This window comes from Cuculus canorus, chromosome 6 (genome assembly GCF_017976375.1).
Source record: "Cuculus canorus isolate bCucCan1 chromosome 6, bCucCan1.pri, whole genome shotgun sequence".
Lineage (NCBI taxonomy): Eukaryota > Metazoa > Chordata > Aves > Cuculiformes > Cuculidae > Cuculus > Cuculus canorus.
Window position 1 is genome coordinate 13461377 of NC_071406.1, and position 22412 is coordinate 13483788.

The 22412-nt window shown below is 42.5% G+C and overlaps 1 protein-coding gene across 6 annotated transcripts in view; it reads right to left on the bottom strand.

Moving 5' to 3' along the window:
- GLI2 (GLI family zinc finger 2) overlaps nucleotides 1–22412 on the bottom strand; it is a 197610-nt gene that overhangs the window by 141660 nt on the left and 33538 nt on the right. For 4 of the 6 annotated variants that reach the window (XM_054070500.1, XM_054070501.1, XM_054070503.1 and 1 more), the window contains exon 2: nucleotides 5400–5562. The exons of 1 other annotated variant lie outside the window; for it this stretch is intronic. In XM_054070500.1, the coding sequence (XP_053926475.1) occupies nucleotides 5400–5532 (133 nt within the window). In that variant the 5' untranslated portion in view covers nucleotides 5533–5562. Of the gene's footprint in view, nucleotides 1–1963; nucleotides 1985–5399; nucleotides 5563–22412 lie in introns of those variants that run through there. One more of the 6 variants, XM_054070505.1, reaches the window with a different exon arrangement.

The following is a 22412-nucleotide window of genomic DNA, read 5'->3' on the forward strand; positions in this document are numbered from 1 at the left end:
TCCATCTCTACATGGATTCCTCTAAACTATGCCAAAGAGCAGGTGCCAGGTGACCAGTGTGATTCAAAGCTGGTGGCTAGTCACAGGCCTTGATATCCTGCAAGAGAGGAACAGCCTCAGCATGGCACCAGTCTGCGCATCCGAGACCTCTGGCTTCCCAAAGGGACACAACTGGGTAGACACAAGAGAGACCTGTAGGCACTCTGGCCAGCCAGAAGGTCTATGGTGACAAAGAAACCCACTTTAAGTTCCGAGGGAATTACTTTTATAGGAGACTTATGGAAATGTTCAGGGAAGAAATAAAATTTGTAATTGCTATCACCCTTACAGCAGTGTTGCACTGAAGCTCTAAGGTGAGGGTCACTGAGCTATATGCAATAGACACACAGTGGCTTCAGGAGAAATTAGTAGTCTGAATTCTGGGATTTTCCCATCATTCAGTTTTAACCACTTGCCCCCTTCCCTCCCACAGTCAATTCAGGCTTTTTTGTTAACTGCATATCTCAAAGTTTTAAGTTGTATACACAAAAGAAATACAGGGCAGGGAACTGAAAAATGTGCTTTACCGGTTATATTTTTTTGCCTTGAAATTGTGAACAACTGAATGAAAAACATTCTTTGGAGAAGATCCCTGCCCTTCCAGGGTGGACAGAGAAGATGACATCATAAGGGCTGTTCTTCTTCTAACTTGTCTGAGCCTCAGGCCACACAAACCATATATTTTTTCAATGCGCTGAGGTCTGCTGGGATGCTGGCATTTCCTCCTCCTCATTTACATGGTCTTCCCATAATCCAGTCCTGAGACAAGCTGAACTGCGCAAGGACTCCCTGCCAACGCCACTCGGGGCTTGCTTATAGAAGACCTCTGGAGAGCGATGGGAGGTGCTCCCTGCCCTTCTCCTCTGCCTATGAAAGGGCTGAGTGTGCTACTTCTGCAGCAATGAGCATTCCTGCCAGCCTATAAATCAAGTGACCAAACTCTATCCCCATCTCTGATCCACTGCAGAAAAGCCCCATGCTCTGTCCTTACAGCACTCATGGGGCAAAGAGCTGTATTTCATCAACTGAAGCCTTAATACCAGAGAAGAGTCGTTACCTCCTGGAAAAATAATGTAGCCAGAGTCTTACTGGTTCTGCAGCTTGGTTTCCCCATGTTTACACCAAATGACTTGTTGAACTTCATTATATACAAAGTATTTCCATAGATCAGAGGCAGGGAGACCTGTGCAGCTAACATAAAATAAATTACCACCCTGTGATAAATGGTTCTATTAGCAACCCAGATTGTTAAACTCAGATACAACAGGATGAAGGGAGCACTGCCCCATTCATTCTCCCTGCGGCAGATACTGAGTTGTAAATAGGTTATTTTGTGTGTAAATAACACATTAAAACTCAGCATTAGCCGTGTCTTTTGATAGAGAGGAAATTGTTCCAAATAAATAATCTCGGACAGGAATGTAAAATAAGCCAGATTTAATAGTGCATGCCTGCTGCAGCCGTGTTAAACATGACTAAAATGATAAACCCCAGAATATACTAATAGTAAACTATGCTCTGACATCAAAGTAATGAGGCTGTATTTCTACCCAGCTTTAGAAATGCTAAAATTAGTCTTGACAGAGCCAGACATCAGAAAAATGTTTCAAACATAAACACCATCAATTTGGGAACTTGGTGTTTGTGTCATGCTGAAGGTGGGGTGGGAGGGAAAGGTGCATTCTGGGCCTTGTTAAAGTCAGGCAGTTAGCATTTAGGAGAATTTGTATTTAATTTTTATTACAAGATGAGAAACCCATCTTCCTAAATATCTCTGCCCCTGAAAGAGTGGCTCATTTAAATTTATCCTGCAGCCACGCACCTGGGCTTCCTTGTGTATGCGGATATAGAGGATGTTGCAGTGCTAGCCTGAAGGACCAAACCCAGTCTAATTCACATGGTGCTTTGCCCCAAGGTCTCCTACCTTACACAGCAATATGCCCTTTTGCACTCAACAGAAGTGTTTTCTAAGCATGAAGAGTTATGAGTTGCCCTTCCAGAAGAGGAGGCACAGAAAGTGAGAGGTTCTCCTGCAGATCAGGCTGTCTACACCTCTTGCATACTGTCATTAAAACCAGCTTCCATCTCTGTCACACACACCTATTGAAACAGAAGAAAGGAGCTCTGACTCCTTGGCCAGCATGATTTATGGAAAAATGTAAAATTAGGAGAGACTTCCCTGATGTCATTTCTGCGAGGCCAATTTCTGTACGTCTGATCAATGAGTTGCTATAAAAAAATGTCACAGAAGATCTCAAAAGTGGCAGCTTCAGTAGACTAAATATACGAGATGCAGATTGTTAGTAGGAAAGGACTCTTCTGCTTACAGCATCAACAATGCCGACCCCTTTTCCTACAGCCGTAACATAATTTGTCCAAGGCTGCAAATATTTGGGACAAATATTCAAAGCAAGGGAACTAGAAATGGAGACTGGACAAGTTTTTAACCTTATAATAATATAGCCTAAATAATCATATAATAAAATATTAAGCAATTTGGGCTGAGAACTATCTTCAATTATTTAACTAATATTCAGTTTATTGCTTTAATCACCTTAATTATAAATAAAACTTTATGAATCTGTTGATTTCTACAAGGGAAAAAGAAAAACTTATGATCTGAGAAGCACGCTATGTTGGCACTCCATCTGTGTGACTCAGTAGAATAAAGGAGAAGAAATGTGTTGCAAATTATGTTTGTTTGGCTCTGGAGAGCAGCTTAGTGAACTGCAGCACTAGCTGAGCCTTCCTACCACTTTCTCACATGTTAGTACAAAGAGTAAAACCTCTACAATAAATAAAATCAAGAGTTTGTCTTGAATGAGTATAAAGACTCATTCATATGGCTCCAAAGCAGGGTGGAGAGCTTGGAGGCCTTCCCTTTAAAACTGTTCCCTTCCTTAAGCTGAACAACATAATTAATCTCTGTGCCTCGTTTGCTTTCTTCTATAAGAATATGAGTATAAATATGTATATTGCTGGCCTGTTATGAGTAATTACACTAGCTTAGTGAAGCAAATATGTTATATTAGCACAAATATCATGTATGTGGAGTCTTATCGCTACCCAGTCTTTTTGTTATTATCTGCTAAATCACACTTTGCAATTAACTGATTTTGTAAGATGACTTTGACTTAGTTTTTCTACCTATAAGCACATGCACCACTCTGCTCCCTTTGAGGAGCATTTATTGTGTCTAGTCAGAATTCAAAGGAAGGCCTTCCAAACCACAAGAGCAGTGCATCACCTGCAGCGATGCAGGGCCAGCATCCAACTGCAGGCTACTTCACTGCTAGCCATTTTAGGTCATTTATGAACACTTCTCTTCACAGCATGACATAGATTTTGCTCTTTACTTCTCATTACACAATGCTTTCATCACAAATCTCCTGACATCTTCAAACAATCCTCCACTTACTTCTCATCTTCCTCTTAATAAAAGTAGAAATACTGAACCTGTAAATGGATCAAGTCTCTAGGGGTGCCAAGTGGGCTGATGGACACTCCACTTCAGGAGCATCCACATTTCCATTGCACCTTTCGAAATGCAGTGACTGCTTCCTTGGTGGAGGCACTCCCAAGGCAAGTGCCAAGTGGGTAAAAGGTGCTTATTCACAACAGTACGTCCATGGGCTTCGAATTTTAGTATGTGCTTGGATTTTGTTGGCACCCATCAGCCCCTTTGGACTTGTCAGCCACCAAGATGATGCCTCAAGTGGGTTGCCTCATAGTTCCTTCAGCTTGTGTAGGGACCAAAATCTGCTGAGGGATGGCAAACTTCTGTATGTGGCTGTCCCTGTCTTTCTTCTATTTCTGCCACTCAGTGAGCCTTCCTTTCTGCCACTTTGCATGATGCTCACGAGGAAAGTAGCTCAAGCTCATTCAGCAGCATGAAATTGTATTTCTCTCCAAACAACTCTATGTAAAAGACTTTCTAGCTCTTTTTAATGAAAACATTCCTTTGGCTAGCAAAGACTAACAAAATTTATGAAAAACACAAACTAATCTGCTAGATCATTATCTAGCAGCTGTTGCCTTCTTCTGTACACCTGAATCTTTCCGGGTTAACGTGGAAATGAAAAAAAGGATAATAAATATGTCGGAAAAGGAAGGATAGATAAAGCAGATTTAAGCAATGTGGGCTGAGAACGACCTTCAAAACTCAGCCAACAGAAAACACACACTCCAGTTGAGCTATCTAAGAAACCAAAGAGTGCACAGAGGAGTCATGCTGCTCTCCTGAGGTGATGAGAAACCACCCTGCAGTGAAGGAAGGGGAGGGGAAGGGTTCGTTTTGAGGTAGACTCTGGCTAGCAATAAGGTATATTTTAAAGAGGAAAACAAAAACTGACTGAAAAGTTTACACAGCTGAGATGTTTCCTGTCACATCCAAGCTGGTGCAGCCCCTTCTAAGTTTGTGTCCTTACACATTGTCCAGAAAGGACTCCCAGTCCCCAACAAGGCCAGTGTGGTGCCTCCCTGGCAGGCACAGCCTTGCCCACAGCTGAAGCCCCCATGAAGGGTCCTTGCATCAGCCTGAAGATCCATGAGCACGTGTGTGGCAGCAAGAGATGTGTTTCCTGGGGCTGCATTTTGCCTGCCGTAGCAGGTGAGAGGAGGCAAGAGCAGCATGCCTGCATGTTCCCCGCACAACAACATTACACCTACCAAAAACAACCCCATGCCTGTGGGTGTCCACAAGAGCTTCCCAATTGACTCGAACACCAGCAGGACCAAATTCTTGCTGAAACACTAAAAAAAAGTCAGGACCCGAGCTATTTCTGACATAGACAGGAATGACACAAACTGCCGGTTTTCTTTGTGAAATTTCTTGCATTGGGAATGGGCAATTCCAGATTCCTCCCTAACCATGAAATCCCAGCAGGAATGGCTAAAGATGGTGCAGTCTGTTTAGCTCATTAGCAGGATGATAGCCGGCACACAACACTCCTCCCCAGTCACGATGACAAGGTGCTCCCCCAGCCTCAGCCAGCCTGGCCAGCCACCCTTTAACTCCTCCACGGTGGAGCAGTAGGCACAATGCTGCCTATGCCACACAGCACCAGTCAGCCAGTAGCAAGCAGCAGCGGGATGCCTCAACTCTCCAACAGCCACCTCTTACACCCATTTTCTCCCTCGCCCCAGTCCAGTTCCCTACAAGTGGCAGTGACTTCTCATAGTGCAGTGACGTTTGGACACCACGTGGTGACACAGCTTCCTGCTCCTGTGACCTCAACGGCCAAGAACCCCAATAAACTCAGCGTGTTCACAGGAGGACAGATGCCACTGTACTTATTAAATTCTTACAGTCTAATGAAAAACACCCCTGCTGCTTTCAAAGTGTGGAAAACATAAAGTACCTCCTTGTGCCACTGCTACTCCTGCAGCTGCTAAAGGAGTGGGTTTCTTCCCCGTCTCTGTAAAGCCATTTCCCTCCAGAACTGCACCTTTCCCTTCTTTTTTCCCAGCAGCAGTTGAAGCAGAAGTTTCCATCTTAGGCGTGCATCTTCCAGCTCAGCAACCCTACAGGACATAAAACAAAACCAGATTCTGGTCACCACTCACAAAACAGGCAAAATCAGCTCCACGAGGAAGCAGCCAATGGTTCAGCAGAACTCAAAGGTAAACGGCGAGCAGTAAACATTTCCTGGGTTTCTGAATCTAGCAGCGCAGCCAGTCTAAGCAGAAAGGGCACAACCTTGCAAAGGGATGGGCATTCTCACATCCCACTAGCTTCCTGTAGTTGAGGATCTACAAGGATCAGGATCAAAATTCATTTCCCTCCCACTCCCCCTTTCAAACTTAGGCTGTATAATAAATCTGACAGATCCAAAGGACTTTCCAGGACTAAAACATAGATAAGACACAAAAATTTAACTTGTATAAAACTAATTTGTCCATCCTATATGTGACTTATCCCATCATAACAAAAAAAAATGACTCAGACAAAAACTTGCAATAAAAATACAGCTAAAAATACAGTTAAGGTAGAGGTTTTTTTCTAAAAGAGTTGGCACTTATTCCGTGCACTGGTTCTGACCAAGTGCCCTGAACAGAACATTTCAACAGTGCTTACAGATAAGCCACAGCAGGTCTGTCAGAGCCCTTCCAGCTCCCACTGTTTAGGACTAACACATATTGAATCCTCTTCCTCCCAAGAAAGTTCTATCCTGAGCAGCTGCATCGCCTTACCCCCATTACAAATTGTGATTTAAGTGCCCATGAAAGCTCCACAAAGCAAAAAGATATCAAAACACAAATAATATGGTAGCGGGGGATGGGTAGTTGTCAATTTAGGTCCACGAAAAATAACAGCTCCTAAACTTTTTGTTAGCTCAATCTTTTGTTCCGTATGACTCAGACTTATCTCATCTCCCAAAAGCAAACATCTGTGTGTCCCAATTTTAACATAAAAATGGGGCTTAAATAAGGAGACGTGCTTCATACTTCTGACTGCAAATACTTTTATTCACCCCACTTTAACTTGTTTTATTTCAAATGTCTCCACCTGACTCCTGTTTTTACAGAACCCAAAGTTACCTGGCACTACCAGCCTCAGTCTGGTCTTGGGAAAACCCACTGCTAATTCCTCCCTTCCTTTCTAATTTTAATGCAGATCTGCAATTTTTCACATGCAAATTTTCAGATGCAAATTTTTTTCAGCTCCTGAGATACTCTAGAGCGCACTAGCTGTTTATGTTGCTGGAATTAATAGAATCAGCCAAAAAATGTCTGGGAAACCAGAAATCATTTTCTTGTGTGCAGGTGGTTTTACTGCTTTTGCATCAGCTCAATATTCCCTCCCTTTACTCTGGAGTATTAACTGACTCCTGAACACCTTGGCTTAAAAAGTTAACACTCTTAAAAACTTCAAAGCATGTGAAGATCTCTGGAACTCATATGCATGACTTGTAACTTTTACCCTTTAGTTGTCCACGACCCTGGCACAACCACTTTATTTTGTGTCTGCTTGTCTTCTCTCGCTGTTTTGCTGGTATGTGCTGTAACATCAAGGACAGACAAGCAAAAAAGCAAAGCCCCTCTTTCCCCACTACACAGAAAGCTCCACGCCTTAGCACAGTCCCACGCTCCCAGAATCCTTCACCTCCACTGTTGGAGACACTCCGTGTTGCACCACCATTCAAGACAAGCTGTCCAAAACTCCTTTCTCCTCTGCTCAATGGCTACTTCAAAACTTTCCTATAAAAACAAAGGCACCCTTGCTGGCACCCCAGAGGGACCGGGCACGTGGTCCATGTGGTCCTCCAGCACTCCCACCGCTGCCTGGGCTCCAGTAGGATAGTGGCCCACCAAGCAGCTACGTGCTGCAGCCCAGGCAGCCTATGCCAGGAGCCTTCAGGCAGGGCTCACATTAATAGGACTACTAAGTGATGGATCTGCGGTCATGATTTGCAGCTGTAAAGAGCACAGCTTGCATTGGAAATGACAGGACCCACAATTACAGGCTTTACACATGACACAAGGCTCCAGTGAATATTGAAGTGGCCCCTTGAGGTCCTGCCCTGGCATGTGCTGGGCTTGACGGCAAACATGAGATGGGTTCGTGGGGGCCAGGACTTTACAGCAGTTTAATCCAGAAATCAGGTTGGGTTACAGACCACGTATGAAATAAATACACTCAAAGTGGAGGAGTATTTGACCTAGGTCTGACAGTCTGGGCTTCTGTTCGTTAAGCAAATAAACTTCAGAGGCTATATTACTAGCCCCCCACCTGTTTCTTTTTAGTCCCTCATTTCAAGGCTTTGCACTTTTGTTTGAAACCAGACGCTCACCCTCACATCCCTCCCAGCCTCCTCCCTCTCCAGTCACCCTGACCCTTTGGCAGCCTCATACACCAGGGAGCTTCCTCAGGGGGCTGCAGGCAGCGAAGCACAGCAGCCAGAGAGGGGAAGGAAGCAACTAGTAATAGCAATAGTTCTGTAAAACAAGCAGGTTAGAGCCATGCTATTTTCCAGAGAGGCACCTGAAGGGAGACTTCTAAATCCCTGCCACAGGCAGTTCAGTAGGGACCCAGTTTTTCAGATGTGTCATTTATCCAGCTGGAACATGGTGAGCCATCAGGCCTGTATTTGAAAACCTGGCCTTAGTACTTGTATGCTCTCTTTTCAGATGAATTATGAATTACAAAAGAAAAACAACAAACAAGTGTTTCTAATAAATGGATGTATTAAACAGGTAAATCCTTCTCAAATACTGGATTAGGAAGGAAAAAAAAAAGAATGCAACTACTCTAATCTTATAGGATTTAGAGTAATAAGTCTATAATTACTTTTCCTTCGTAAAGGTGCTTGTGGCAGAGCAAGCTGGATGTGAGGCTCTAATGTTTTCCCCAAGTCAGGAGCAACCAAACGTCATTCTCCTTCCACAATCGGAGCCGACTGTCCCAGCCTAGGAGAACATAAGTGTTCTCCTTGTTTGGATCCTGTCCCGCTCAGCACCTCCACTCACTGACTGAGGCAGAGACCAAGGGGTGATGAAGCACAGACATTGAATTCTTATCCCAGCTGTTGAGGTTTTCTGCATGATGGCTGAGAGTCACTGATCAGCAGACTCCTCCACTGTGCTTTGGTGTGATGTGTGACCAGGACACAGCACTAGCACTCTGGAGATTTAGATACCCATCTTGGTTCTACTACAGTCTCCTCTGTGTCCCTGGGCAAAAAGCTTAACCTCTCTCACAGCCAGTTTCCACAGCTGTAAAATAGGAAATAGTACTTTACCCTATTTGCAAAGTGCTTTGAGATCCTCGGAGGCACAAGGCTATGGAAGTATTTTTATTACCATGATAAGAAGATATATTGATGGAGGCAGTCAATCCACACCATCCAGGAGCACAGCATTCATTTTTTAAGCAATACATAGTTTGCTTTCTGTTCAATGCTAAACTTTTTCCGCTGCTCTGTGCCACACAGAATTTATAAATTCAATGACAGATTAATCTTAGCAGCGAGCCATTTGGCATGAAAAAGGGTTTCACAGGGAGCCTGCTTTTTCCTGTAAAGAGCATGCATTTAGGAGTGACTATAGAGAGAAAGACCCTGTGCACTTATTCAAGCACGAGTCTCTGCCCTCCATCATTACTCAGAATTAGAAACCCAGAATGGATTACTCAGATTGTTCCTAAGGTTTGTAGCTTTCTCTGCAGGAGGAGGGTTGGGTAATTGATTTTGACACTAATACCAGCACTATTCATATGCCCTGTAATATAATTCTGCAGCAACACTAAAAAGGCAGCCATCTGAGATCTGAACAAGGAATGTGCTATATGATTTGCCCTAGACAATCCCAGATATTTTAACAGCTGTGTTGTATATTAAAAGGGAGAAATCCCAACAGAATCAAAACCAACAAAGTCACATTTGCCTTTGAGGGAAAACAAGAAGCCGTAAACTTTCCTAATAAAACAATCCCTCCTGCTAAGTGCCCAAGGAATGGTTGAAAGTGATGTCCCAAAATGCCTGTCTTTTTTGGAGACCATCACCCTGAGCAGGACTGCCAGAAAACTTGGGAATAAACAGATACTCATCAGCCAAAATGTGCACACACTTTTCAAAAAAGCATTATTTCTTCCTCTGGGATTTTTCTTCTCTCAACAAGCCCCTTCTCCTCCCCTAGACAGGAAACATATATTTCTGCCCCCAGGCTTTTCTGTGAAACACAAATCACCAGTTTTGCCACCACTTCTCAAAGACTAAGCAGGAGTGTGGGACTGAGCCTCTCTGGCAGAGGGCAGGCATTGCCAATGATGTCGTCACGTGGGTCCAATCTTCTAGAAGCCACCACAGATGGTGAATGCTACCTTCATGCCCAGCAGCCCCCAAAGGCAGCAGGAAAGGATTTCCCAAGGAGGTTTTCAGAAGCCACTCTACTTTTGCGAATACTGTGGGGTTTTTCAGACCAATGTCTATCCTCTGTCTCCTTCATTTAAAGTCCACCTCTACCCAACCTCCTCATGCACAGCTCCAGCAGTGCCAGTGAGGTGCCAACCCTCCCAAACGGATGCAAAGGTGTGTTGGCTGCTGACACCAGCAGCACCTCCGCCGCAGAGCAGCCAAGATGAAGGCCCACTGCTGCTGACTCCTGGCATGACCAATGTGAGCTGGGATAACTGACGGCAGCCTTCACGCAGCTCTCAACAGGTTGATCCTCGCGCACCCACAAAGAGACGCTTTATCTGCCCTTCCACATCACCCCCCATGTAGGTAGAATACTGCCTGGTAGCGTTTCCTGACATGCTGTTTTAGTTAAGATAAACAAAGAGATACTCCTACTATCCCTTCTTTTGCAGTGGACTGTGTCATGCAGCTAAAGCCTTCTGAATGCATGATCTGCTTATGAAACTCAGTGTGAGCCAACTGTTTTGAACACTGTCTTAATACAGTGGCTACTGTGATCCTTTTCATTCTCCCAGGGTTTGGGCCAAATTATGTTCTCGGTCACAAGGAAGTAGCAGCAGTTAACCTTGTGAAGTCATAGCCTCTATAACACAGCAAAACTTGACCCCTTTATTTTCTTTTATATCAGCAACAGCTTCAAATTACCGAAGCAAGTTTTTCTGCCACTACTAAACTCTGGGACTACCCAAACACGCTGTCTGTTGCTGAAGGATCTGCAACGGTTTATAGAATATCAATCTGAAGTAAAAGAATCATACATATTAATTCCAAACTAATCACTTTTGGAATCCCCCTGACACAGGGTTTCCCATCTTGGTATTTCTTAGGAATTGTCTGCTTGGAAAGATTATCCATGAAAATTAGACCTGTACACTGGGCCATGCATTTGTAGACCAATAGCCGTCTGTCTGAAGGCCTCTGCTGCCCTTTCTGAGCTTGAGAAAGCTTCTGTGGTAGGTCCATACCAGCTTCTGGGAGACTTTATGGAGAGAGAGGAAAGGAAGCAGAGACAACCCTATGCTGTCAGAATTGGTGTTAGGAGGGCACAGAGCTGCTCAGGGCTTCTTCCGTTTTCCTATCTCCTTCCCCAACTCCTGCTTACAGAATAATAATACCGAGGAGAGAGCTGTGATGGATTTCAGCAAAGAGGATAGAAAGACACAAAAGTTCTGCCTACCCACCCCCAAACGTAGGGCTAAAATTCCTAAAAGAGCTAGGCTTCACCAAACAATTTCAGCCGATGGCAGAAGTTGCATCACTGAAAAAAAATGAAGGGGGGGGGAAGGAAGAAGAGAAAAAAAAAACAAAACAGGAAAGTTGGCAACACTGCAATAGTTATACAGGTTCTGGAATGTACAAAGGCTGAAATCAGAGACTTAGCATCTCTTTTGAACTTCAAAAACAACAAGTCTCTTCAAATCACTCTGTTAATTGGCTTTAAATTAGAGTTCTAAGTTTAATGAACAAGTCTTTCGTGTATGGCATGAAACGGATACGCTTCTAGATTAACTTCCTGATCAACACCATCTGCCATTTCCATATGGCAACAGCAAGCCAAAGGCATGAGGAAGAAGCCACTCTTGCCTTACTGTGAAGGGTCAAAACGCACCCCGGACTGCCTGGTGCTTGGCAGCATTTCTCTGTAATGTGATAACTTCAGAATATCACCTCCAATCAGTTCTGGAACATCCAGGGATATTCCAGGCAGCAATGGGCACAATTCTGCCCAGGGGGGTAAAGAAAGGAGACAAAGTATGGAGAAGTTCATGATGGGATGGAGGCATGAGAGAAGGAGGATTGTTTACAATGATGATCAATTGGATGTGGAAAGATGGGGGTTTTAAGAAAATGAAGAAGAGCCTAGAAGACAAAGAAGAAATAAGGGGAAAGAGGGATGACCCTACAGGGACTACAACAGGTAGGATCATAATGAAGAATATGAGTGAATGGAAGCACAGGCACAAGGCAGGCAATGGCAGATCCCATAGAGAAAGGAAAGAGTAGCATGGGAAAGAGGAAGAAAGAGGCTGCAGACAGACCTAGTAACATGGGAGATGGGGAAACACAGCCCTGCTGGGGCAGGAGAAGGCATGGCATGATGTTTAGCTTCGCAGGGATAGGGCAGGGGGGCACAGAGAGAAGAGAGACAGAAAACACTCAGGGAACTTGCAGGGAAACAAAATGGAGACACATAAGGTGCTCTGATGGAAGAAGTATGAGCTGCAAACAGCTCCAATTAATGCGGCCTTCCAGTGTGCTCTATTATTCTTTGCTGCTGGAGAACCCAAACACGAGAACACAATCCACTGCTTCACGTGGTGCCATGCTCATGAAAGGAAGCAATGTCAGATACACCTCAGGAAGAGACACAAGTGATCAGAAAGTATCACTGTAGGAAGGTCTTTTAAGCATTCATCTGCCTGCTCCAAAACTAGCATTCACCAGTTGGATGATCCTTGGAGACCTTCCAGCAGGAAGTAGACACTAACAGGCCCTGGATAGCAAGGGTGTGATGCTGGTGCCTGCACACGGGCACCCAGCACCGTGGCACCCTTGGTCCTGGGCAGGGCTGACAGATGTGACACAGGACCCACAGAGACATGCATCCTTCAGGAATGGCCCCAGATGGTAACAACTAAGGCCACTGAATTGAATCGTAAACATTTTTACCCTTCCTAAAGCCGTTTACTTTCTGGGCTGTGGTTATTGGAAAGGAGATGATATTGAATAAATGAACTCACATTTCACCTGTTCTTTGGGTTTAGCCAGCTGTTTGTATTTTTCATGAACATTATTGCCACTTCAACATTGCTGCTTCCTTGCAAATAAGACCAATTTACAAAAATATCAGATAAATTTCATTCATTTCCTCACTTCAAGTACATCTTCAAGTTGCCAACCTTAGAACCTTGAACAGAAATTATCTTTCAGATGCTGAGTTATAAACAATTACAATACATCATCAAAACATAGCAGCAGACATAAAAGCTCAAAGCCAGACACAGGTTCGGCACTGGTCCATGTTGGGACATGCAGGCTGGGGTACATGATTTTCCCTCCACTCTCTCAGAAGTTATCTTTGTTTCTCACTTTGGGAGAAGTGAGAAAATGGAGGAGTAGGGGGTGGAGAGAAGAGCCTTTTGTGGTGAAACAGGAAAACAAAGCCAATCCTACTTGTCTTATCATGAGAAAATTTTTACTATGCGAATTCCAACATGCAAAATAATCGTCAAAGAAGATAATCGAGACACTCCTGCATTCAGACTGTGTGTTAACATGCTGCAAAAGTATGGGAGGATGCCACCAGGTAAACAAAAATTGCTCAAAAGTGATGCGTCATCATTATAACTGCTCCATGAATCTTCATTTTGGTTTTGTTTATTTGTTTGTTGTTGTTGTAAAAGTGAGAGAACTACGGCAAAAGGTGCTGTCTGTTTGTTTTTTTGAAAACTTCTTTGGATTTACATCAATTTCCTGTTATAGAATTTTCTGGGATTTTTTTTTCCAAAAATAAACAAGATGACTATTACCTATACGCGTGCACATGCATCTAAGGAAAAAGTATTTTTTTGATTTTAGAAAACCTTTGCAAGCCAGGAAAAAAAAACCCAACACTTTCAAATCTTCGTGCTCCAACAACAGCAGAAACTATAAATAACTGACACATCAGATAAAATATTGTGGTGCCTGGCAGATATACCAAGGTGGGTAACAGCTAAACACAGACTGCGTTAAGACCAGGGTGCAGGACCAACAGTTAAACTGTTTAGAACAAAATTAGACTAATTCCAAATCAGTGTCAATTAACCTGTTGACTTTTCAGCAGGTTTATGCGTAAAAGACACTAAGAAAGTGAAATGCACATTCTACAAGGGGAGCAAAAACTGATTCTGAACATAGATATTCATGCAGGTTCCACAGAGCAGGCGAGGGTTGGTGCAGGAGATCTGGCTAGAAGAAAAAGATCTAACTTTAAATTAGATTTGAAGGAGCTTTTGAGAAGGTGGAAATGAATGTTTTTTTGGCTGGTGGCAACTGAAGGAGAATCCTCCCAGGGTTTCACTTCCGTTCTGTGCTGCAGTAGTTTGGGCACTTTCAACTCTCATGAATGAAACCCCAAATACAAACCACATGCAGTGAAGTTTAATGGATTTGCTTTATGCAGGGGTGGGATGAGTAATACTGTCTTGTAGTGACTAGTCCATCCAGATGACACTGAACAGGCTCCAAAGCTTGGATAAGAAAACCTCATTTGGCTAAAGGAAGCAAAAACTTTATTTTCAAGCAAAGATAGATGAAGGACTGCATCCTTGCAAAAATCCCTATAGCACTGGGTTCTTTCAGAACATGTTTCATTACAAAATTTTGGTTTATTTTTAAACATTCCAATTCACTTCATCAGCTTATTGAATCCTCCCTCAGGAGACGCACGTGTAAGTATGTAGAAGAGAGAAGCCTGGGAAGGAAACAAGAATGTAATTAAAAACAAAAAAAGCAACACTTCAACTGGCTCGTTTTCCTCTGCTGAACACATACACCACACAAGCTGCTATTCCATGCTGGGTAGAAACACATATTGTCTTTATAAAACTACAGTTGCCAGCTGAAGGCAGAATGCAGACCACATAAAATGGTTGGAAGTTCATAAATGGGAGAACGCAGAAAAATTCATCCAGATGGGAATGGGAGAAGAGTTTCTGACAGGATCTCAAAGTATTGGGGTTGGGAGGAACCTATAGAGGTCATCGAGTCCAGCCTCATGCTCACAAGTAAGAGAACATTTGCAACCCCCAAAACTGTTGAAATATCAGACAGTCGATAGTGGGACTATCTCCCGTAGTAGGAGAGAACAGAGCTATATGGGATGCGCCCATGAACTGTGATGCAGCCTAGTCTGCAAGAGACAAGCACACTGGCAAAGAAAGAGTCAAGAATGACCAAGAGTCCTTTCAGAGAATTTTGTGAGAGAGAATGAAATTAATACTCTGAACAGTGCTGATTTCTGCAAGCTGCAACTCCAGTTACAGGGCTATATACAATTCCAAAAATTAACAGTTAAGTAAGCAGTGAAAGGTAGAGCCCCTCAGTTTTCAGCAGCAAAGGTCCATCTTCTACAGAGAAAACGGATTGTACAACGTGGCTGGCTGTCATTTCAGTGGAAGGGAATAAGTCTTTCAGGAGACAGGCTAAAGTATTCAGGAGGGTATTAAGCTAATGACAAAAGACAAGGGTGAAAATGAGCACTCATTTAGCCAGAAATCAAGATGTCAAGATTAAAATTAATCAAAGTACCAAGGGACTCAAAGAAAAGAGATTCCTTAATTGCGTAGACTCTTAATGCTGCAAACCTGAGTAATAAACAAGAAGTAGAATAGCTCATTTAATACACAAAATAGACTGGTACTACTGAATCTGGTGGAAACATTCATATGATTGGAGAGCTACAGTCATTTTGTGTATCAGTGATTAGAAACAAATAAAGAGTCATGAAGTTTGTCAGTGACAAATGACTGCAGATGTGGCAATAAAGATGGTTGCTTTGTACTAGTGACCTGCTCTCTATCCCTAGATGGGCTAGATACGACAATTATATATTTTAAAGCAACCACATGCAAGGCTACGCATCTGGAAGATGATTAAAATGAAGACTGTGGTTTGAGAAATACTGACTGGAAATGACTTGAAAGTTTATGGCAAGCAAACAGTGGCTGACAAGCTCAATGAAGATTGCCAGTATACAAACAACTGAAGTGAAACATGTTTGTCTATGCAGAATTTGGGAGGTTATAATGCCTCTCTGTCTAACCATGGATATATTGTTAATGGAACACTATGCCTACCTCCAGCATTCACAATTCAAGCAGAATGATGAAAATTATAAAGGCTCCAGTGCTATCGATGAGGAAAATTAAAGATCTCAAAAGAGGGGCACTCACAGGATGACTTGATTGGTAATATTAATACATACACAACGAACAAAAATTTTACAACAGACGCTTTTTGAGCCAGAGGTAAGTCAGGTTACAAGAATCTGCAGCTAAACCAATTACAGTTACCTAATAGTAATTAGAAAGGCTAAGATCTAAAATTCAAACTAGAGAAACTCAGATTAGAAACAGGGCCTCCAGTTTCAAAAGAGAAGAGCACTGGACTCAGGCTGTTGACAGACTCTAGCACCACAGAGACATTTGTTCAGATATTTTTCCATAAAATCTGCTGAAGTCTAAGATTCGTCACTGGATGTGCATGAGTTTAAGTACAGGAAAGTCTTCTGATGGCAGAAAGAGAGAAAGGCAGCCTAGATGAGCACCTTGATTCTCTGCTATCTTAAGGACCTAAATATCCACATGTTATAAATGGTTGATTTGTCATACCCTCACGGATCAAAACATCTGCATTTATAATGATTGAATATTATCATGTCTGTCTCTGCTGATAAGATTCTCCAACTTCTCTATTTTACAACTTCTCAACTTATCTTTTTTTTTTTTCTTTTGCAATAAGGACTTAGTAAGACTCAAGCAATAAACATCTCCCAGAACACAGAAACTCCCAGGTGTTTATGTCCTGACAATGGCAGCGTTGCCACGCATACATTCCTTTACTATACAGTTATGTCTACAAGTATTTTGACGACTGAGACGGATAAGAAACAGTTCACCATCAGAATATCATGCAATTTTTATTTCGTAGCCTACAAGAACCAACTTGGATTCTTCCGCTGGCAAGTAGCCCAGAATCAAAAAGGAAAGAAATAACAGAGTAATTTATTTCATTCTTCTGTTACAAAAGCTAGGGGGAAAACCTTCCTTCTCAGCCCCATTAGAGGTGTCTCCAAAGCCTACAGAAGACGGAGAATATGAGAAGGTCTGATCCTACGCTGCCCTGCGGGATCTGTTCCACATACAAAACAAGCTGAGATGACACGCCACTACATCTCATGTCCACAAAACTTACTGGAACAAAACGTAGGCTAGCAGTAAACTTTTAGCAAATGTCATGAGGTTGCTATGGCTCAGAGGAGTGGTTTAAGAACCATGTTGTGTACATGCATCTGGGCAGTTGAAGCAAGTGAAGCAAAAGAACTTTATTTTGTGGTAACCAGGCCAGAGGCTGAGCACTGGAAACTGCATTCACTCTTGTTGGGTTCCCACAGCTACTCAGAGGCTATACCAGACTTTGGGGCACAGTGACTGCTATGGCCACTAGACACACACAAAAGATGGCTTTTATTATTTCATTACATAAGACTCAAATCATTAAGGCTAGCCTAATAAGACCCTGCATATACTTCTTCCTTGTTTGTTTTTATTCTCTAGTAGCAATCTCATTTAAGATAAAATGCAAAGTGTTCATACAAATTCCTCAGGACGGAGCCCTTTTACAGGAGAGTGCATGTATGCATATATATACATATATAGCTTTTTAGTATTAATAGTAGCAGTTATTACTTCTTTACCTTATTGTACATCATTTCAGGTGTATGTTAATGCATAAAATAACGATAATCTATCTCTGTATCCTTTCTTCTGCATGCAAGGTTGTTGAATTCTTCCTAGAGAAGACAGTCAAAACAAGAAAAGGCTTTCCCCTCCCACCTACAACTCCTTCCATGATCCTAAAGTTTCATCTGCTCTTCTATTTTTATCACTTCATTCCTCCACAACCATCTTCTAAACCATATCACAGCCACCTTTCTTGCTCTTCTTGCCCTTGGTCTCTTTTTCTGCTCGTTCTCCTCACAAACCCATTCTGCTTTGGTGGTCTTCTCTCCAAAACCAAAATCCCATTTGTGCCTGTAACTCTCATTCCATCTTCGTCTTCATTCACAGCTAAGCTGTTTCTAAGCTTTTGTTCAGAGTTGCCTCTGGGATTTCTCTCCAGTAAATCTTTCCTACATTTTACTCACATATCGATCTAGTTCAGACCCGATTCCCTCCAACCACATAGAAACCTCAGTCTGCCTTTCAAATGTCTTCTCACAGCAGTCTGGACATGGTTAGAAGAGGACAAAGGATACCAGTTGCTGTAGAGGTAGAGAGCATCTTGTTTGTTACTCAAGTCTGAAACATGAGGTGGTACTCAGGTTCCTCCAACCTCATTTTAAGATTTTGCTTCTAGGCCACCTCTGACTCCTTCTTCCTTCTGCACAATATCTCAGAGTTTGGCACTTCCTTGAGATTCCCGCCACTCACCTACGCATCTGAACTCAAAACACCAGCCTCTAAGCCATTCATTTTCATTTACAGCAAGTTCCTTTACATTGGCTCTAATGAGTACAAAGCTGATTTCACAGCCATTCAGAATGTGGGAGCAAAGAGCATTTTCCTAGCTTGTCACTTTGTTCCTGTCACTTTGCTTTACATCCTTTGATGGCATGCTCTTTTGTTTTGCCTCAACCATTGTCTCCTCTTTCAAAGCCCTTCAAAGCCTATCACACTATGCTTTCAATCTCATTGGCTTCAGGGAGACTTCAGTAAATGCATATGCACTTTTTTCAGTCAGGGACTAAATGTGTGTTCATTGACTGCGTTCAGTCATACAGACCAGAACTGTCCACTGCCAGTCTCATTCATAACTGGTTTTCGCCAATGAAATTATTGACTTTGAGTGCCTTCTGTTCTATTACAGGTCTCCTTGATGAGAATCAGATCCCCGCCAAAAATCAGGAACCAGTTAACATATTTGTTAGGACTCATTATTCTGATTTTAGGAGAAATACGAGGGTTCTTCAGTTAACTGCCTTTGCACAGTGTTTTTCCTCAAGTAAGGGAATAATCATTTGCATAAGTCATATCATAATTCACTTGTACCTCACTAAAAGAAAGAGCGTATTTCTTATACCCCCTTGCTTGCTGTATAACACAGTGTCAGGAATCCTCAGCGTTCAAAAATATACACTAGAAATCCTGAAACACCTCTTCAAGTCTTCATGCTGTCATAACCTAGCACTTGACTGAAAAGCAAGTTAGGCTTTTCTCTACTGAAGAAATGAAACATATGTTATCTCCCATCCCTACAGTCATCCATTTGAGCCCAAACTTTTACAGAACCAAAGGCACAGAGAACGGGGACATGTCACCAGCTATAGATGTCCACACAACCTCTTGTCTTTAAAGCATGTCCACAGCTACCCAGCATTTGGGACCACTTTGTCTGTCCTCCTGGGCTTCTTCCAGCCCTTCATGCATTACAAGTGAGATAGTTCAACGCACTTCCTATTCTGGACACTGTATCTTTACTGCACACTCAGATTTTCACAGATTTATTGCTAACTTAGAAATGTTTATTAGAAAAACAGTTAGAGAAAATTGGGTTCTTTTGAAAACAAAAATTGTTAGCCATCCCCAAATCATTAGTGGCATACTGACAAAACATTAGAAGTCTCCCCTTCGCACTCTGGTAACCGAATTACTTATGTGAATATCCAGGCAAATGCCTTCCGAGAAATGAATCAGAAGCATGCACAGAGCTGACTTTTCATTGCTGCACCCTACTGAGATTTTTAGAGCAGAGAACTGGTAGCTGTGAACATTCATTAATGTTTAACCCTTCCCTTTTGCAGGCCAGTGCAACGATACAAAAGACCAAAAGCCACGTGGCTCCTGCCCTGTCTTTTGTTTGTTTGGTTGGGACCTGGACATGACAACTCATACTATAACTTGGAGAAGACGCTTCCAGCTTTTATGAGACCTGTGGCTTTTCTGGTTACAGCCCCTACAGCTATCTGATACAGTTATGTATTTTTCAGGACTATGAAAATCAGCAATCAAAAGAACAAACCGTCAGCAACTCAAATACCATATACAAATTACAGCACATGCAAGAACTCAAAGCAAATAACATCATGTGTAAATAACTTCGGGGAAAACACTCAGAGGAAGAGGTCTATTTGTTATAGGAATAAATTATTCCAGTCTCCTCAGGTGCAATGGAGCAGCCCTCAGCTCCCAGGATAGGCCCACTGGGGAGAAAAGGGGCTGCATGCACCGTTGTCTCACCCCACTGTGTCTTTGCCAAGAATTGTGACTGTATAACTAATAAGCATAAAAAACTGTATATAATTAATTGTGGTACCTGCTTAAGAGGACAGTCAAATAAGCCACAATGTGCTGAGAAAAGCCGCAAAATAAAGATGCAAAAAGTTTCCATTACTTCTAAAAGACACAAGTTGCAGTTTCCTGAAGTACTTCACCCTGTCACTGTGCAACAGTGCACAAGGAACCAAATAGATGCCAAAATAGAACTAATTGTTGCCCAGTCTGTTTTGCTATTGTCAAAGATGACGGGAAAATAAAGTGAAGTAACAATGAAAAGGGTTTTTTTTAATGCAATTTTGCTTCCATGACAGTACACAAGGATAGACAGATGACCAGTCAGCCAGTTTTTCACTCAAATGCATGTTAACAGAGTGAAATTGTTCTGAAGGTACTTTTTTACTTACCCTGTGTAGTCACTATAAAAGGAATCAAAATTACTAGCTTCAAGAAGACACAGAAATTTATGTAAGGTGAACAGTATATGCCAGTCCCATATATCCAACAAAAGAATTTCATAGTATACCCATTTAACCAAATCTCCTTTGGCTAAGACACTCCGATTGCCTTGCTGATCAGCCCTCCAGATCCACAAAATCTTAACCTCTTCATATCACAGCAGCACACAGCACAATTGCTTTTTGTGCCGTCCTTGGATAATGTCTCTGTAGTGCCTTCTTGGAAGGGGGATGCATGATCCAGCTAATTCTGCTCTGCTGTATGAGTACTAATCCCCAATGTCCTTAATAAATGCAGACACACTTTTCCAGAGCTCTGCTCCCAGAGCAGCTTAACTTTGCACTGACACATAACAGTGACAACCAGAGAGGTGCCAAGGTTTTTAAAGAGTTACTCTATGCTAGCAGAGGAAATATGCACAACCAGGTACTTGCAGTCACTTTTCTCACCTAGTTTTGTCTTTTATTGGTCTTGGGTACTCAGAGGGATCAAAAAGTCTTACCTGTCCCTCCCTCCCACATTTATTTCTCTGACCCACAAAATTCCTTCACTGTAGCTTCTGGCATTAATTTTCACCTTACATAAGGCCCTCAAGCCAAAAAAAAAAAAGCACCTGCCCTCTGATACTGCAGCCCTTCCCAAAGCTTACTGATCTGCCAGTAAATCCCCAAGGCTGATGTGTCTCACCTTTGATAGCTGGCTCCTTTGTTCTGCAGAGGGAGCACCACCATTGTGCACCCCCACAGCAGAAGCTGGAAAAATTCCCCTTGCAACTGTCCCAAGAAGTTTCTACCTGTTTGGTTAGCATTCAAAGTTCGAAGGTTGAGGACGTGCCTTGCAGCAAACACCAAGTCATGCCATGATGCAGGAATTCTTGTACAGACAGACTCCCCAGATTGTCACAGTACTGCCTAAGGACTGTCACACTGCAACAGACAAATGGTCCTTCTCATCCAACACCCTGACAGCAACCAGTAATGGATTCTTCAGACTAAAATACAAAAAGCTCATTTTCATTGCCTGGTACTCGAGCAATGTAGCAGAGGGCAAGGAATTTTGCAAAGTGGGACACCAGATGATCTCTTTGTGGTATACAAGGTGAAGTGAGAAACGGGAGGAATTTTTGTCATAAGGCATGAGCTTGCTCATTTGTAGGCAGAAAGTACTTAGAGATCATCAGATCAAAGATTATACGGAAGCGCAGATTGTTATCACTGAGGCTTTTCTGGATTTGAATGCTGTAGCTAGAAACACTATTACCTTTTCCTAGAAATGTTTCAATCTCTCTCCCAACTTGCAGAGCTACATGCTATTTTACTAAATGCACCATAAACATACTCACTACTCAAGTTAATCACGATTGCCTTACAGGAGATTAACACCATAAAGGACTTTCACAGCTGATGTGTCTCTAAATAAATTCCCAGAGTTAAACTTGTATAAATAATCTAAGTGACATGGAATATAATTATTAAATGTTGTCATTTTGGAAGAAAATTAATTAGCAATAGCTGTAGCTGTCTTGTGTCTATTTAAGCAGCGTGCATCTCAATTAAAATTTAATTGCAACAGATTTAGTCACAGCAGGGAAAACTGATGGAAATGAAAAGCAGCCTCATCCTATATTGCCATCTACAAAAGAAAGCATCATAGAAATCAGGGAGGAAGAGGAGGAGAGAGGCAGGAAGGTAAGAAAGCAAACTCACAGAATCATGCCACTGTGCAGTCAGGGTGCTCAGTTCCCATGGGTGCTGTTTGTTCACAAAGCAGCTGACAGGTATCAGACACCCACACAAATAGATGTAAAACCAGCTGCTGTTGGAAGAGGTATTGCTTAATATCACAGCAGATGTGCTCATATATGTGGTATGAGAGACAGCATCCTTCTCCATGCTACCCTGCCCTTTGCTTTCACTGCCTCCTTTAAGTCATCCTGGAGAACACCTGAAATCCTGAGCAT